Source organism: Echeneis naucrates, chromosome 19 (genome assembly GCF_900963305.1).
Source record: "Echeneis naucrates chromosome 19, fEcheNa1.1, whole genome shotgun sequence".
Lineage (NCBI taxonomy): Eukaryota > Metazoa > Chordata > Actinopteri > Carangiformes > Echeneidae > Echeneis > Echeneis naucrates.
The window spans coordinates 11,380,208-11,393,379 of NC_042529.1; the positions used below are offsets into that span (position 1 = coordinate 11,380,208).

The following is a 13,172-nucleotide window of genomic DNA, read 5'->3' on the forward strand; positions in this document are numbered from 1 at the left end:
GAACATGTCACTGGTGTAGCAATGTGCTTCAATTAGATGTTTTGTTCCGTTTATTAGATGACCTGCATCTGTTTTTGATATACCACAGAGAAAATACATGTCTATTGCTGCAGCCTTGTGCAAACTGACCTGATGATCTCGTGCAAAAATAGCTGGCATTAGCCACAATTTAAGAAAATGATGCTCTCAAATTAATAACAATGCTGTTGAACTGACCTGAGTGCTGCCAGCGCCATACTAACAAATAGTAATTTGTAGTATAATTGACAAGGCTTTGATTAGACTTGTCAATGTTCATGACTGAGCTGCATTTTGGCCAAGTTCTGTGTTGCAAAGCAGATCCATTGCACTGCCTTAGAATAACATGCAATGCAACTACAATGCACCACAGCTCTGGCCAGATTTTCCACTCGCACCACAGCTACACACAGTAGTTTTAGTAGTTTCCTGCTTCTCTGTCAGGGATATTCAGGTATTTTGATGGTTCAAGTTGTTCGATGACCAGCTCATTTCCAGACTCACCGTGACCTCTGGGAGTCACCAGGCTCCAGAGTTTAACCACCAGGGTGTGCTAGCTAACTGCTTATGAACAGGGGAACTCACGCACACACCCACACCCAACTGTGGATTAGAGACTGTGAAACTGTGAATCCTCCATATTTCGTCTTTTCGGTGAAGATTCATCAGTCCGACAGCTCCACCTGCACCTCTGCAACAGATGTTCTGATCTATTTCAGTTCTTATTGTACCCTGTTGGCAGAATTAATATTTGAAGGGGACAACAGTCATTGCCGTACAATTCATTTCATTCTTGTGTAACTGCGTCATCAAGGACATACATATCAACACATATGGCGGTGGTTGTATTGGGATGTCACCGTATGAACAGTGAATGTTGCTCGCTCTTACTCATGCCAACAAGTAGCACATGGCGCTCCTGTTACTGGTTTGTGATTTAGCACCATATTTGTCTTCGAGACATTCAACATACAAGCTAATACGGAGAACACATTTCTATACATGTAATATATTAATGTATCTGTATACAATCTTAGTTTGAATATAATTCTGAATACATTTGCCTTCTGTGATCAAGCTGAGAACATAAAAACATTTATTTACCTCTCAGAGAAATCCCCCAGCTCTTTTTGTGCAATAGGATTTTAGAAACATAATTTACTCATTTCAAACGGCACATGTTGAGTAAAACTGGATCCTGTGTACTGATATATTCCAGTCTACTGTCTGGCAGACACACCCCTCTTTCTTTTTGACCGGGAAACTGCTCCCGCGACGAAGGCAGAATATGAGGGGCCATGTTGCAGGATGAGGCGATTCCAGATGGCCAATGGGGAAGCCCCTGGTGTGGGGCCCAAAGCCCTTCAGAGGGAGGCGGGGTGCCAGAGGGGGGACTTGGGATAAAGTAAATGAGAAGGGTTATTACAGGTCAGCCTTGGCTATTACCATCCAAAGAAGGGTCCAGGCAAGGCATGGTATGTTGAGAAGACTGGAGTGGTGACAGGACACTGTGGTGAAATGAATCACAGCTTCAAAAACACAAAAACCAAGGAGGTGGATCATACACTGCTAATGTTTTATTCGAGTTCATGCATAAGTCAAACAACACAAAGAGAAATGAGAGATGAGGCAACTCAGGAAAGTAGCATTCACACAGATCAGTCTCTCTCAATGAGAATCTCTTCATATATCACCCAGCGACATAGAAACATACTTGTTCTCTGCAGAGCAGGTTCGAGATGATCCTCTGTAATGGGTTCACTGGGATTCATTTACAAACGGACAGAGCTCACACTGAAATAGACCAGGGCAGCATCAGTCAGGACAGTGACAACATGTCATACATTTGGAGGCATCTTTTTTTTCCAACAGAGATTGAACCTTTCTGCGTTGCAGAACACACAAACACACATTTACCAAAAAAGAAACAGAAAGCAGAAGAAAGGATGTTTCTCTTTCAAAAAGTGCAATGTTGATGCTTTGTACAAAGTGTACGAAGTAGGTGTGTCTGATTAATCACGTACTGGTTAGTCCATAAAACTACGAGTGAATCTGTAAAATATGCATCTCAATAACATAAACGGGACAATCGGTGTGATTCTCTTACAGCTATAGAACAGCAACGATCTGCCCTTATGAACCACGTCCATACATTCACTGTATGGACACATTCAACAAACAGGAAAACCATGAAACCATTAAGCATGACAAAGATACATTAGCCAGCAGCAGTGTATAAAAGGAAAACTCCATAAACAAAAGCCAAAAACACAAAATTGCACATCATTTTGACGAGTTTTCATTTGCTTTAAACATTTCAGTTCATTTCCCTTTTCTACAATAAAATAATTTAAAACATTGATCAGGAAAAAAAGAAAACCAATATTAATGTTGAATAAATTATTTCTACACCTCTCTTTCGCATTACTCACACCTAGCTAAGTGTTAGCTGATTTGCAGTGCGCGTTGAAAGGTAACGTGTCTGTCAAAGTGCACGCTTGTTTTAAGCTTGTTGTGATTGTGTAACATGTTGCATGTATTATTGTCAAAGAATGAAATATCTCATTTGTAGTTGTGTGTCTGCAGTGAACTCATTTCCGAAAACAAATGTCATGTTGAAAGGTCAGACCATTTTTAAGATGTCGGTAAAAAAAAAAAAAAAAAAAAAAAAAAAAAGAAATGACGGATGAAAAAATAATGTGAAAAAACCTTTTATAGTGTGATACTGAATTCTCATTAGGTCCCTGGATATAATGCAGAGTTCTAGGTTAAAGATGGGACTGGACTGAACCCACTTATTCAGAATTTTCTCTGCATATCCAGGAGAAAGCACAGATTTTGGTCCTCTGAACAGAACAGATACAGCAGCATCTATTCAAAAAGGAGTTCAAACCTATAATGAAAGAGTAAAATTCACTAATAACAGCATGTGTCTCTTTAGCTACCATGAACTGAGAGTGGGACTCTGGTTAAAATAGCATTCCCACTCCCTGTGAAAGCATTCAATGACACACCTTCAACGCACCGATCATTACATAAACAAGAATAATTAGACCGTGTTGTTCAGCATTTGGAACTAAGAATACAGCAGCCTATAGGTAATAACACCTCAGCAAAATAATCTCAGTAAATCCGTTGTGACAACAACTGCAGTTAAATTTCAGACAGAAAATCTACAAGAGGACAAATTTGTCAGTACAGTGCGCAATTATGCCATTTGAAAAATCAAAAACTCCCTTCTTTTAACGTTCGAAGAGCTTGTAAATGATCAGATGCTTACTATTCCCTTTTCTTGTGGAAAAATTGACCCCGGTGAGGTACATCCCCATTGTCAGAGCAGCTGCAAACATAAACCATTTTCAAAAATCGACATTAAATCAGCATCTCTTTCATACAGACTGTAGCTTAAATATACACACACAACGCATTAACTTGACATTTTCCATTTACAGATTTACAATTAAACTGAGGCTTGACTTGAAAAGGGACTGATACAAACACCAAAACGATATCCATGTAGGTATGCGCAGCTATTCGGCCTGTGAAGAACAATTCGGCAATAAAACCCATTATGTTTCTGATAGGGGTCTTTAATCGTAAAAATTTAAATGATCAGGACTGATGGTTTGAATTCATGCTTTTAGGGTCTGGAGAGGAAAGGGATTCCCTACTTATGACAGCGAATCTCCTTATATATATGTGTGTGTGTTGTGTATATATGTACATATACACATACACACACACACACACACACACCTTTTAAGGATTAGCTGCAACATGAAGCGCTGCAGTCCACAGCAGACGGAAGGAGATTCTTGATAAACAAAAAAGGAGGAATAACCAGGCTGCCTCATTGCCTCTGACACTGGTCATTACCTGGGTGAGATCTATAGTGTGGTGGCTTATCAAAATAGGCTATTTATTTGGTTTTCTTTGAGTAATTAACAGAGAGCTAGAATAAAACCCTTTTTTCTTTTTCTTTTTACAAGGATGGCATTTACAAATTTCTGTAGCATAACTGATCTGTGATGGGGGTGGAAACAGAGGTGGATTTGTTTTAGCGTTAAGTCAGTCCATCTTCGGGTGATACGTCTCGGCTGGTTTGTTCTTGGGGTGAGGAACCAATGGTTTCAGCTCAAAGGGCTACATGGCAAACAAAGTGTCCTCTGGCCTGTCTGCCTTCTTGCGGCTGGGGGTTCCCTGCGCTGCACCAGGGTCACCGGTGGGGGGTGATGGTAAGCTGGGGGCCATCTCTGCTGCTTTGGCTCTCTCTTCAAGGAACTTGTCAAACTCTGAAAGGATTGGAAGCAAACAAAAATTTGTGACCATTCAGGAAAGTAAATTTGGCAAAAGGTAGTAAAAATGCAGCTGTATATAAGAGGGAAACAGAGGTTTATGTTGTCCTACCTTCACTGGTCACACCTTCCTCACCTTCATCTCCTTTCTGTTGGTAGGAAAAGACTGTGTCAAAACTGGGAGTTGACATTCAACTTACATTACAAACTACCACAAGCCAAATCAAATTCTGATCCTGTGCAAGTACCTTAAATTACCAAGTTCAGCAAAACCACACATAAGCACAACAGAGAACAATGCAATTTGTCTTAATACTCACCAGTCTTTTTTTTTAATACAGTGAGCCACCTATCAGTTTCAACTGAGCCACCAGATGTCTCCAAGTCAAAAAAAACTTAATATGCCCAAATATAATGCAACTCTCATGGATTTGTGTAATGAGCATGAAGTTTTGTAACCCTGGACCACTTTTCTGGACAAACACAAGCTTTATCTTCCTCTGCATCACATCAGAAAACTGGTCAGTGGATACTCTTAGATGAATCAGAACCTTTAGTTAGGAGACTGTTTAACAAAAATGATTAGGTTTGAGTTTCAATACTTTACACAAACAATGAATGAAGCTAAAGCCATTACTTAGAAAAGTCTGACATTAGGTATTTCTGCCTTGGTTGTCAGAGCTGAATGAAAGCAGGTGGAGTCATTCACAGCTGACCAAAGCTAAATTTGTCGACATCTGTATGCATTTCTATTCTACACACTTAATGCTCATATCACAACATTTATCATAATTAAAGGTCAGTTCACACCCACAACAAACTGTTAGTAATTTTCAAATAAACTAAGATGTTAAAATGTGATCAAACAATGAGGAAAAGTGATACAAGAGAAATATGTTGCTTTTTGGCCCCTTAAAAATAGCTTAAAGGGTTACAACAGAGTGAAAAAGGAAAGAGGGAGAAGTGCAGGCAGAAATAAAAAATCATGTTGGGCTCACCACATCAGTACACAGCCACTCCTCTATGTCATCCATGACAGAGGACTGACCACCGGCACCCTAAAGGGCAGCATAAAGACCACCACAGGTGGCCGGGAAACAGGAAAAAAATATCCCACCCCAAACATAAAAGAATAAATGACTTCAATGAACTTCAGTGTTAACTAACATAAAATTATATTTGACAGTGGGAAAAAATAAAGAAATGGAAATCAGGGTTTGTGGATGGTGTAGCACATCATGAAAGCCGTCTGTGAGGGAACATCCAGTCACACAAAAATGCACATTAAGCTGGTTATGCTGCCCAAGAGGAATACAGGAAGGAACATGGTGCCAAGAAATTCTCTTCATCCAATGATCACGAGCTGAAGTAAAAATGTACCACTTTATAACACAGAAAGCTAGAAATATTAAGTCAGAGTGAGTGACAGAGCTGGTACAAAGCATGTATTTTTCCCTGCCAGTTTAAGGTATGAGAAAACGTTAGCCTGAAAATAACTTGTTAGTTTGGTTAGTGCAGCATTACCAACAGGTAAGAGTGGGTACTACTTCTTAAGATGCTTTTGCAAAGCTAAAAATGCTGCAAACCTGTGCTTTTGAACTAGATTAGTAGCATCCAGCTTCATCAGTTCAAACATGTGATACTGCCTGTCGCACAGCACACACACAGACATACTTGGGATGTTATCCGTTTGGCCATGGAAACAATGAGTGAAAGTTACAGCCCACACCAGACATGTAAAAGCCTGCGTCACTCACCACTCCTGCAGTTGGCTGTAAGACATCCAGAGTGGGAGGGAGGCCGCCAGGAGCATGGCTCTCTTCTGCTGTTATGCTGAGACAACGCACACACATGGGCATTTATAAATGTATCGGGTATTGGTTTTTCTCTTTTCCTCCCTAACTGAAAACAATTAAGATTGAAATTATGAGTTTCTTCATCAATCACATCAGAAAGTTTATCTCAAAGTTTGGCTGAATTATTAATCCTCGGGGTGACTCATCAACATCATTCATTCATTCATTCATTCATCTTCTACCACTTTATCAGTCTCCAGGTTGCAGGGGATGCTGGAGCCAATCCCAGCTCACACTGTCCGAGGGTGAGGTACACCATGGACAGGTTGCCAGTCCATCACAAGGCCAACACACAGAGACAGACAGAGAAAAACAACCACTCACACTGATCAACAATAAGGCTCAAATTCATCCTTACATCTTGTGGGGCTCAGACATTACTCCAGTCCTGGTTTGGGCAAACACATCAAAGTCATCCTGAGTAGGAGGAGGCTTACAGCTGGACAGAGAGCTCAGGGTGCTAGTAACACTGTCCGCACCCATATCTGCAGAGACAAAGAGGGAGGGGAAAAAAAAAAAAAAACAGATCAGCTGGCACCTGGAGGCTGAGAAATGTTTAGAACAATCTACAGTGGTTCAGGTGCAGAGGTTGTATCATAGTTCACATTTTTTGGAATCAAGTGCATTTGCCTTCATGCTGAGAGGCAGATCTAATCTGTCCAGGAAAACTGGCAGCAAAAGGAAGCAGCGAGCCAAAGATGACAAACACACCAACCCAAACCCCTAAAGCTTAGGAATTACCAAATTGCACCATGTTTGGTTAATCAGTAGACAAACCCAGACGTAATTACGAGTTGTGGTTTTATTTAAGAAAAGGAACCACATGCAGTTTAAGCTTCAAACAGAGCTCGGGTCAGATTTTCTCCATACTAATCCTATGTTAAGTTACCATAACTCTGCAGTTAAATCACAGAGATTGGATTCAGCCATTTCATCTAACCATAATATAATAACTAATAAATATAATGACTAACAGTCTCTAAAACCACTTTGGCAGCAAACCCACTCTGATTTTCTCTTTCAGGTTTTGTCTCGATGACAAAACATTCAGTATTAGTGCCATGGGACTCAGGACAGATAGGCTTTATAAACACACAGATAAATGGCCAGCAGGTAGTGTGTGGTGAGCTTCAGCATAATCTTACAACTGTCCATAACCAGCTTTGACCAGTCTTAGAAAAACACTTGTCCAATGTCTGAGGTAGGAGATGCATACCAAGGCCAGCCAGGCGAGAAGCCAAGGTAGCTGGAGAGGAGGGCCTTCCTGCAGGGCCAGTGATGGTGGGGGGCAGGCTGGTTGGGGCTGCATTAGGCATGTTACTGAGCACTGCTGAGGAGCCTGGACCAAGGTCAATCAGGTTGTCCTCTGTAGCCTCACTCAGGACCTGGTGAGGAAAGAGTGATGAGACCCACAAAGGCTCTTGTGTCATCTAAGTCCAGAGAGACAGATTTAGGGTCTGTGATGCAAAACAAATCCTTTTGTGGAAGGCTGAGGAAAAGCAGGGTTACACAGTATGTAGTCTCCTGACTTTGCATGAAAAGACATGAGGACAAACAAAAAAATTGGAGAGTTAAATAAAAATTAATAAAGTAATAAAATTATGAAGGCATGGTGCATAATAAAAAAAGTAAATAACTTGTTGGATTGCTTCTGGAGAGCATGAAAATGTCTGTGACTGCGGGTAGCAGGAAATTAAACATCCTTCTGAAAACCTGTTTCTTAAGGGGTCCAAAAATACTGCTTAACATTAACGAAACATTTAGTTTTAGCATGGTATTAATATAGAGGAAAAGCACAAAATTGCTAGCCATTTCTGAATGGTTGTCAGTTATGACAGATTCTTCCTAACTGTTGGTTAGCCACAGAAACAAAACAATCCCCTTAAGAAGGTAGAAATATAGCAGGAACGGAGGAGGGAAGACTGAATCTTTGAGATCTGGAGGTGCTGCTCTACTAAGATCATTTAGCAAAACTCAAACTCTGTGCGGGATATTGCAAGCACAACAAGGCTGGGACGATTTCACTGTTATTCTACCTTCAGGTTCATCGTATTAATAGTTGTTGGGGGCTACATTGTCAAAACATGCCATATGGGGTGAGAGACAGAAGCGGGCCCATATTATTTAACCATGTTTTAACGGTTGCTGTGGGGTGACACTGGCCATATAGTGACAATATTTTCATACTTGCCTGCCTCAGCTAGCCACAGAAACAGAAGAACAGAAAAAACACAAAGGAAGAGACAGTGAATACCATTAGCATGCCTGTATGGGGACACAGTGTAATGGCATGAACCTATGGGAGACATATCATGCCTAATTAACTGGAAACCCAATGAAGCAGTAAACATATTCCAGCAACACCTTCTTGCTTCAAGTGTTTCATATAATTTCCGGTGGTCTTTCTAGCATCTCACTGAGGACATGTGACTCAGTATGATACAGAATTGACACAACAGTGACGTAAACACTACAGGGAGCTGACAAAAGCTACGAAGCAAACAAAAGTTCTAATGTTAGCAGTTTGTTGACATGACATTTAGACACTGTATTGTTTGTTGACTTGCAAGACTGTGGAAGGGATGTCAATAAAACTGACAAATGGAAACAGTTCAGGAAATGATGAGACAGCACCTGTTGCTGCTGACAGTGCTATCAGGTTTAAAGCTCCACCAGGCCCTCACCAGAGCTGTGACAGGACTGTTGATTGTATTTCATTTTGGCTTACACATACAAGTAAACAACTTTGCTTTGAATTGTGTAGTCACAGCAACGATTTCCTGGACTGGACAGGACAGGAATGCAATAAACCTGCTCTCACTGCATTTTGTAAAAAAATATTTACTTTGCATTTTACAATCAGCGTTAATGAATGCTTGCAACTAGAGATGCAAACATTGGGAGTTAAACCATCTGAGTTAACTGCTGACTCACCCCGTTGTTGGCACTCTGAGCTGAAGACCTTCCAGACCTGAACCTCTCATACCTGAGAGCAAACCCAAAACGACATGAAAGATATTAACAGAAGACCTTTCGTTTACCTAACCGATTCACTGCTAACATTTGCAGCTGTCCAAGTAAGGATGACTAAGTGTAATTTTTTCTTCCTTCTTAACTAGTTTCCAGCTGTCAGTGTCCACTTCTCAGTGTTTTCTTACCTTTCATAGCGTAAAAAAATGTTGTTGAGGTCATCGTTGACATGCAGTAACTCCTCAGTCACTGCTTCATTTGAAACACAGGAAATGAGCTCCACTACTCTCTGTTGCATGGCTCTGCAAGTCCTGTTCAGCTCCTGAGAATGTATGAAAACAAGTGTACACATAATGCTCTTGGGTTAGTTATGTTAATGGCTTGCTCACATTAGTTCAAACAAAAAAATACTAATCTTCTTCATTTACACACTTCAGAGGGAAGAATCAATCACAGATACAAAGAGGCAGTTACTTGCCTGTAGTAACTCATAATCTGAAGCGTCCTCTTGTCCTGGGACCATCTCTGTCAACATCTCTGACATCACCTTCGTGTTTCCACGAACAATGTCTAATTCGCTGCGCAGCCGGCAAATCTGGATGAAAAGCTCAATTAAACTTTAAAAGCTACTTTGTGTTAACACAAATATGTAGTTGTCGGTCTCCTCGCAAGTGGACTGCAGTTTGCTAGAAGTTGGATGCGCATATGAAGCAGTTGTTCATTGGCAGTGTGTTCACCCTACCTGCTCAGGTGTAGGATTGATGGACCCAGAGGCATGAATGTTGGGGACCTGAGCATCAGTGTAGGCTGGTGGGACAGCATGTGGTGTGGGCTGAGGAGTGGTGCTGTATTTGTGCAGAGTGGAGTCCCCCTCTGGTGCAGTTGCAGACTAGAAGCAACAGACAGCGATATAATAATCATAATGCATTGTGACAGAATCATTAGAAAGACAATTTTAGTCAGATTAGTTTTGACATAGACATCTTCTGCATTTAAAGCTGGGATGCTTAAGGTGATGCCTCCTACCCGCTGAGGTGTGTGTATAGGTGATAGGGTTTCCAGGTCTGACATGGGGAACTCAATGCCTTTCCTTTTGAGCTCCTCATAGATTTGGACCACCCCTGTGAGGTCTGGACTGCTCCTGAATGCATCGGCCCATGCCTGGAGAAAACAGTAAGAAAAGAGTTAAATAAATGAAGGAAGGAGAAAAGGAAAACAAAAAACACAATGGGTTAAAGGTAGGGCCGACAAAGCAAAGGACGTTATTTTAATGAAGTACACTGGCTCTGTGATCATTTCTCCTTGACTACCTTGAATACACTTGGTCAGGAAACAGGTTTCTTTCTCTCAGCAGCTGCCAAGTTAAAGCTGAAGGGCAGCTTGAACACATAAAGCATAAAAAAAAAAAAAAAACAAGTGCACAAGGACTTGGGAGTTTTTGTTCTACTTCAAACTGCAAGCCGGTTCGATCCAAATTTTAATTTTGACAACAGTTCCCTTCTTTTGGATGAATTGAGTACGCAAACAAAATAGAAGTTATCCAAAACCATATAGACAGTCAAAACACAAGGCTATAGAGTTTGATGAGAATATAATCAATTTAGTCTAGAATATTAACTGTGCATGTATGCTCACATTTTATCAACTTGTACAGCAAGGAGCTGTACAACACCGTATCAGTCTGTCTCCCAACTGGGTATTACTCATCTTGTTAAATTAAATTTCAACAACGCTCCAACTGTGAGTGTATATGCAGGAAATGCTGCTCAAAAAGTTTCTGACTCTCTGACTGACACTCTTGTCAAGAACTTGTTTATCTAATGACAAGGCAAACAAGAAACACTTCTCTCTTTTCTCTCATAGGTATTGTATGCTGCCATCTTGGATGTATGTGCAGCTGTAGTGTTGTTCCTTTGGTGGAAATAAGAGCAGCCCACATGAGCCTCACAGGGTTACCTGAGCTGTGGCAAGTAACTGGAGCTCATCCTGCCTGGAGCCCTGGATACAGTGCACTTACTACCTGAGGTTCTGCCTGGGGAAGACAAGCTAGGTGTGGACACCAGGGCCACACCTACTGTAATAAACATCTACGCTAAAAAAAAAAAAAACTCATGTCACTACTCACTAACAGACTAAATTCCTGAAATTCTTCTGTATTTTCACATATATCTCATATCTTCCATGGGAATTCTTCAATTTATGACATGCGCACTGACAGAATGGCCTACTAAAATGGACTATGCACATACAATTTCTCTGATATCTTACCTGAATTAGGGCGAGTACTTTATCCTGAACGATTGTAGGTGGGTTGTTTTTCGGAGAGATGATCTTAACAAGGACACCGTCAACAAAGTCCCTGCTAGTGACTAAAGCATGAAATCGATGGCCGCAGTTTTTCACACAGGTCTCCAGAACCTGATTGTTTCAGACCAAAAAAAAAAAAAAAAAAAAAAAAAGCTTACAGAACATGCTAATACCTGACAAACTGTGAATCATATACTACAATTGGCACACTAAGAGTTTTGCAATGCAGACCCAGATTGGGCCTGATTTTGCAAATTTGCAGCAAAGTGCATCATTACATTTTGTAAGAGATATTTTTTGTCCTGTAGGTTTTAAACAGTTTAGCTGCCCACTTCACTTACCGTTAAAGCCAGCATCACTTCTCTATAGTTCCTGTTGCCATTCAGCCTCTTCTTCACTGCCCTAATGGCATCTTTTGGCCTGCATGCACAAGTAGAATCTCACATCAACACACGATATCTGCATGTGAATGCCCATTGATTTTTAATGGATGATAACACATAGTGAGTAGAATTAGGTAAGGAATTAATGGTCAAGAGTTTTAAGGGCCACTCTGAATGCACTAACACACTGACTACCAGGCCATGGCATGTGTCAATGATTCCTTGACTTTTTTCAGAATTGACTGTTCTGCTGTGAGATAGCAATAATTAACTTTTGTATGTTTGACTACTTTTAACAGATCACATAGTTGTATTCACAGAAACAATAGAGAAGACCTTTTTCTTTAGATTGCTACAGTACAGTAGGTGAACTGGGCTAGACCTACTAAACCCAGTTTACAACCTCATAATCAAACAATATCTGGATTGCACACACTAGCTTTTACAGTACAAGGCTAATTGAGCAGTGAGATAAGCAAAGAGGCCTTGCATGCACCTTACAAAGTCAAAGCTAGGGGTCTTCTCTCAGAACGGCACAGGAAAAGAAACGAATGCAGTGGAGGTGACTGATGTTGTGGCAGTATTGCATTATGTAAACAGCACAGGAAAATGGAAGGCAAATTGGAAATTGTGAGAGTTAATCAATAACTCCAATGAAATTTATCGATTGCCTCACCCATCCTCTGTTTCATTGATGATGTCACATATTTCCATGTTGAGGGTCCAGTCTTCACTCTGCAGGGAGCCATCGGTGGCTCTCTCTACAACACACATTTGGAGATCAAAGTGGTGGAGAAAATTACACAAAATGTTTTACTGAAACTGTTTCAGTAAAACACAGCTGTTTCAGTATATGACGATGACTAGCGTCTAGCTAACTGTTAGCTGACTTGGTCGTCAGCCAACCTTTTAGGTATAAGCGATTGAATTTCTTACTATTTTTACAGTTGACCACCAAAAATGACAATGGTATAAAAAAAGACCTTTAGTGTTATTTCGGTAACGTTAGCACAGTGACAGCAGATGTTACCATAACTACTAGTTAGCTAGGCGGCTAGCAGTTTCTCTCCAGCTGTAGAGAACTTATTAAGGGACGTTAGCATGCTAAAGGTAGCAAGAACGTGAAGGACTATCGCATGAAACAGATACATCACTGGGACAAACACATCAAGCTTCACGCACTGACATTTCCTCAATATCTAGTTACATACCAATGCAGTGCCCCACCGGGGTACTGTAAGGATTTCCCAAAAGGAACTCCATCTTGCTCGACCACAAACAGGTCAGTCCATGGACCGACGATGATACATGAGGAAACGTACGCGAAGTCCCGCCCACAGAGT

General features: G+C 40.8%; 1 protein-coding gene across 3 annotated transcripts; it reads right to left on the bottom strand.

The window, feature by feature from the left end:
* Nucleotides 1–1,579: 1,579 nt before the first annotated feature.
* Nucleotides 1,580–13,139, bottom strand: tom1l2b (target of myb1 like 2 membrane trafficking protein b). 3 transcript variants are annotated; one of them, XM_029527736.1, is made up of 15 exons: nucleotides 13,041–13,139; nucleotides 12,506–12,590; nucleotides 11,788–11,866; nucleotides 11,408–11,557; nucleotides 10,166–10,300; nucleotides 9,882–10,028; nucleotides 9,618–9,734; nucleotides 9,328–9,461; nucleotides 9,104–9,155; nucleotides 7,386–7,554; nucleotides 6,528–6,654; nucleotides 6,074–6,146; nucleotides 5,312–5,371; nucleotides 4,426–4,462; nucleotides 1,580–4,310 (listed from the first exon to the last, which is right to left on the bottom strand). In XM_029527736.1, the coding sequence occupies exons 1-15, from the start codon at nucleotides 13,090–13,092 to the stop codon at nucleotides 4,162–4,164; spliced, it is 1,566 nt and encodes a 521-aa protein (XP_029383596.1). In that variant the 5' UTR covers nucleotides 13,093–13,139; the 3' UTR covers nucleotides 1,580–4,161. The 3 variants fall into 3 exon arrangements, with proteins under 3 accessions (XP_029383596.1, XP_029383595.1, XP_029383597.1); XM_029527735.1 differs by having other exon boundaries at nucleotides 6,071–6,146; XM_029527737.1 differs by lacking the exon at nucleotides 5,312–5,371 and having other exon boundaries at nucleotides 6,071–6,146.
* Nucleotides 13,140–13,172: the final 33 nt, after the last annotated feature.

Bases quoted from the DNA above. Each gene is read 5' to 3' on its own strand.
- tom1l2b (XM_029527735.1), bottom strand. From the start codon at position 13,092: ATGGAGTTCCTTTTGGGAAATCCTTACAGTACCCCGGTGGGGCACTGC. The intron at 11,867-12,505 runs GTGAGGCAATCG...TTGTGCATGCAG, and splicing joins ATCAATGAAACAGAGGATGG to GCCAAAAGATGCCATTAGGG. The intron at 7,555-9,103 runs GTGAGTCAGCAG...TTTCCTCACCAG, and splicing joins CTCAGAGTGCCAACAACGGG to GTCCTGAGTGAGGCTACAGA.